Source organism: Anomaloglossus baeobatrachus, chromosome 4 (assembly GCF_048569485.1).
Source record: "Anomaloglossus baeobatrachus isolate aAnoBae1 chromosome 4, aAnoBae1.hap1, whole genome shotgun sequence".
Lineage (NCBI taxonomy): Eukaryota > Metazoa > Chordata > Amphibia > Anura > Aromobatidae > Anomaloglossus > Anomaloglossus baeobatrachus.
This window is the reverse complement of record NC_134356.1, coordinates 668,507,695-668,512,495: the sequence shown is the minus strand read 5'-3', so window position 1 is coordinate 668,512,495 and position 4,801 is coordinate 668,507,695. Positions and strand designations below refer to the sequence as shown.

General features: G+C 34.3%; 1 protein-coding gene across 1 annotated transcript; it reads right to left on the bottom strand.

Moving 5' to 3' along the window:
* Window positions 1-762: 762 nt before the first annotated feature.
* LOC142302079 (uncharacterized) lies at window positions 763-3,941 on the bottom strand. The gene is made up of 3 exons (XM_075343158.1): window positions 3,710-3,941; window positions 2,963-2,993; window positions 763-1,656 (listed from the first exon to the last, which is right to left on the bottom strand). The coding sequence occupies exons 1-3, from the start codon at window positions 3,905-3,907 to the stop codon at window positions 1,220-1,222; spliced, it is 666 nt and encodes a 221-aa protein (XP_075199273.1). The 5' UTR covers window positions 3,908-3,941; the 3' UTR covers window positions 763-1,219.
* Between the last annotated feature and the right edge of the window lie 860 nt (window positions 3,942-4,801).

The following is a 4,801-nucleotide window of genomic DNA, read 5'->3' as shown; positions in this document are numbered from 1 at the left end:
GTTATTGGGTTTGTCAGATGTTTTTTTTTGCCAAACCCTTTGTTTTTGACCATGCAGTCTTTGAACTAACTTTTTTCGAACCAATGAAGAACCAATAACACATGTAAACCAAAGAATAAAGATCAAAGTAAACACCGGTAGGTTATTGGGTTTGTCAGGTGTTCTTTTTGCCAAATCCTCTGTTTCTGACCATCCAGACTTTGAACTAACTTTTTTCGAACCAACTAAGAACCAGCCACACATGTAATACCAAAGAATAAAGATCAAAGTGAACACCGGTAGGTTATTGGGTTTGTCTTTTTTTGCCAAACCCTTTGTTTTTGACCATGCAGTCTTTGAACTAACTTTTTTCGAACCAATAAAGAACCAATAACACATGTAAACCAAAGAATAAAGATCAAAGTGAACACCGGTAGGTTATTGGGTTTGTCAGGTGTTCTTTTTGCCAAACCCTCTGTTTCTGACCATTCAGTCTTTGTACTAACTTTTTCCTAACTAACAAAGAACCAATCACACATGTAATACTAAAGAATAAAGACCATGGTGAACACTGGTAGGTTATTGAGTTTGTCAGGTGTCCTGGTTGCCAAGCCCTCTGTTTCTGACCATAGGTGGGTTATTGGATTTTTCAGGTGTCCTGGTCGCCAAACTCTCTGTTACTGACCATCTAGTCCTTGAACTAACTTTCCTCGAACTAATGATGAAGAACCAATCACACATGTGATACCAAAGAATAAATATTTAATAAATATTGTCTAATAAATTAAAGCAATTCGATATCAGAATAATAAATATACATATCACATCAATAAAAATAAGATATTCACAAGACAATCCAGTAGTATGTGCAAATAGACATTATCATAGCATTCCCTCCAAGGTTTGGAGGTTTTCACAGGTTGACTTATATTTTGAGAGTCCACCATCTCTTTAAGGAATATAGAGCAGCATTTTTGCAAAATAAGCATTATAAACACTAATGAAAACCTCTAATGTGTTATAAGGTTCTCATACCATATACAAGAAGGAGCCATGATGAATAAGTCATGTCAAATAGTGATATAATGAGCTGAACTAAATGTCCAGATACAGGGACTTCACACAACGTCTTGAAGATCAATTATACACCCAAAATATTTAACATATGACCTTCGCAAGTACACATAAAGTCCAGTAGTGCGTTACACAATAAGTCCATTTCTTGACCATGTCTGGTCACCTATTCGTGAGTTGAGTCCCGAGAATAGTCACTGATCCAGGAAAGTCCCAGGACGCTGTGTTCTCGATCAAATTGCCAGTTTTCAATTCCTTTACTGACCTTAAGTTGTGCCGTTATCTTGTCTCCTGATCTTAGATGCCTGATGATTTTAGAGAAGGATGCTGGTTGGGTAATGGTGGTTGACTTTTTGATAATGATGAATAATTTCAGGAGTGTTTCTTCTGGGTCAATGTTGTTTAGAATGGTGAGGGAAACTTCCCCTTCTTCATTTTTGCATTTTATGTCATCCATACATTTCAAAGTTATCTGGGAGAAGATGGAGTAGAAACCTGGGTTTTTAATCTCAAGTTTCTGTTCCTTTTGTTCGAAATATTGACCTACAAAGTGATCGCTCAATCTACTCATAGTCCAATTTAGGATGCCGTTATTCAGACGAGCTAAAGAAAGAAAAAGAAGAGAGATCGGTTGACTAATATTGTAATAAGCTACTCAAGCCAAAAAAATATATACTTTCTATATTCTTTATGTGCCTACTTATTTGTAAATTTTAACCAAGACTCATTGACTAACTGGAGTTGAGCATCTTTTCCTCTTTGGTAGAGCCAACATTTCCAACCCATCTAAGGTCTACCAAGAGCTCATAGCTGATTATTGAAGATAGCAACAGTGGGACGCCATGAGATTAATTTATCCTCAGTGGACCCTTCTAAGGAACCCCAAACACTAGAATAAGGTCAGCCGAACCCACCAATTTCCGCTTTGTTGGCTGACAATCTATTGTGTATTGATTCTCCCACAACAGATTATATCGGGGAGTGAAGTTTCTGGATTTTGGAAGTCCATCGGCCAATTCTTTTATTCGGCAAAAATATAAGCAACTTTCAGAGGACAACATTAGCTCTCGGCAAAGCTAATCTTTCGAGTGTCTGGGGGAAGGAATTAGGAGAGATGACTGTTGGATGATCTATTCTGTTGGCCTAAACTAAATGGACAATTCCTTTAATTATTTTATTTTTTATTGTTATTTTACATTTGGTAGCAATATTGAGACAGTTGTATGGAAAAATATGTCAAGTAGTGGTCATGGATATAAATAAAACTATTATATGGATGTTGCCTACCTATTCTGCCCATTTCTATCTCCCATTTTTGGAGCGATTGTCATTATCCAAAGTATAAAATCCCAAGTTACTATTTTTTGCCATCAAATTTATCCAATGGACCTAAATACCTTTGGTAGAACTGTTTCATGACATCCTTCCATGCATGACTGTAGGACGTCAGTTTTTTTTTTATTAATATGTATTTATGTGTATATGTTTCGTACTAAGTTATATTTTGGGCTTTTCTTGTTATTAAACTCTATATAAAAACACCTACTTAAGGGAATTTTGAGTTAATTGTGAAGAGTCAACTGTTGAAGTTCCTCATCTATGGAACAGAATGAAGACCTCTATCCAAGAGCACAAGGGAAGACTTCAGAACTTTTCATAAAGTCCTTAATAAAGTACATCTGGTTGCTGAGGCGCCCAGAAGCAAGACAGCCAAAAGCCAACTTATTGCCAATTTAGGAATGTTTTCTAAATTAGTCATATCTAAGCTAAATAACGCCTGTAAATCCATTAATTCTGTTCTTCAATGTGTCAGATAGTATCCGATATCAATATATCTAAGGTGATCATTTACTCTGCTACTATAAATAATAATAGCTATAATTTAATCCTATAAAAAAAAACAACTTACCATCATCCACCAACAGCTGGGCGCTGCTTTCCTGGAAAAAAATAATAAAAGAATATGATTAATAAAATAATAAAAAACATTAAGAGATTACAGAGAATGCAAAGTACAGTATATATATATATATATATATATATATATATATATATACATATTATATATATATGTATATATATATATATATATAATCGCCATATATAATATACATAATGATTATATAATATATTATTTTATATATATATATATATATATATATAAATATATATACAATAATATATTATATAATCCATATATATATATATATATATATGTATATATATATTTATTTATATATATAGTACTATACAGTGATTATAATAAGAATTATATATATATATATATATATATATATATATATATACTTATTATAATCACTTTTGTATATATGTATGTTATACTATAAAGTGATTATAATAAAAATTAAGATATATATATATATATATATATACTATTTTTTTAATAATTCTTATCCCATCACTTGAGCTAAATAACCTTAAAAAGGCTAAAAAAAGGAGGTCAAACAATAACAATTTGGTTCTGAAATATGGTCATTGTAGGTAATACTTCTATTATAGACACTATGGATGGTCTAGTTAAGTTCTTCCATGATTTTATGTTGGAAGACCTTCATTGTGTCTTTGTTAATCTGTAGCGTCTATGGTATGGTGAGGTGATGGGTTTCCCCAGGTATCTAGGACATGGAGAACTTACCTGTAGGTCCATCTTGAGTTGTGCCTCAGCAGTAGATACAAGATGTTGTCTCTCCCAAGCCATGTAAAACGCACAAATTGACCCCATCACCATAGTGAGAAGCACCAATGAGATGACAAGGCAGTAGTCCAAGCAGCGGCATCTCGGAAGAGGAGATTTTGGGTTTTCTGGGTCTTCTGGTCTGACTGATGAGGACATGATGGAAGAGGAACCGACTGAAGCCTTAGCCAGTGAGATGTGAAACCCTGTGTGTGAGGGAGCTGTTTTCAGCCACTTTTATATCAGTCTGCAGAGAGAGGAAGTTTGCCTGAGGGCTGGGGTTTCCAAGTCATAGAAAAACCATAAGAGAAGAGTGGAGATTTCCACTATGTGACTGAGAGAGAGAAAGAGAGCGAAAGAGACAGTGAAACAAGCCAGGCAGAGAAAACTATACAATAAGACAAAAAAGTGGAAGAGGTAGATGGAGAGAACGGAAGAAAAAGAGAGAAAAATATGGAAATGATAGAGGATGATACCAAGAGGGATAACTACTGGACCCAGTAACAGGCCCCACATAACTATGACACATACAGTGCTGGTCTCCTCAGTAAGACTTGTGGACCCTTCAGGATTTGAAGTCCAGAAGAAAAAGAAGATAAAAAGAAATGAAGAAAGGAGAAAGGAGAGGAAAGTAGGAAATAGAAGCTCCGATTTTTATTCTTTTTTTTCAGCCTCCAAATTATTCACTTTATCGTTTAATATTTTCTAACTTCTGCCCATTGTTATTCTTACCTTGATTTTTTGCAAATTTCTTTTATAATTTTCTTTTAACCATCTTTTTCCTTCTTTGGTTCTACCTTATTTTCTCCCTCTTTCCCCCCTTACTGCCTTCTCTTTCCCTTCTTCTGTGTATAAACCCTTTAGCCTTTTCTCTCCAGTTATATTCATTTCTTCTTCTTTCATTCTTTCCTCCCTTCATTCCCTTTGTCCTTCCCTCCTTTTATCTTTCCATCTTTTTACTTCTTCCTTTTTGTTTTCTTTCTTTACATTTTTCTTACCTTCTTAATTTCTCCCACAATTTATTCTTCCTTCCTTGTTTCCTTCTCTGTCGCT

Coding starts and splice junctions, on each gene's coding strand:
- LOC142302079 (XM_075343158.1), bottom strand. CDS start 3,907: ATGTCCTCATCAGTCAGACCAGAAGACCCAGAAAACCCAAAATCTCCT. Junction 2,994..3,709: donor AACTCAAGATGGACCTACAG/GTAAGTTCTCCA, acceptor ATTTTTTTCCAG/GAAAGCAGCGCCCAGCTGTT. Junction 1,657..2,962: donor CCAGCTGTTGGTGGATGATG/GTAAGTTGTTTT, acceptor TTCTTTCTTTAG/CTCGTCTGAATAACGGCATC.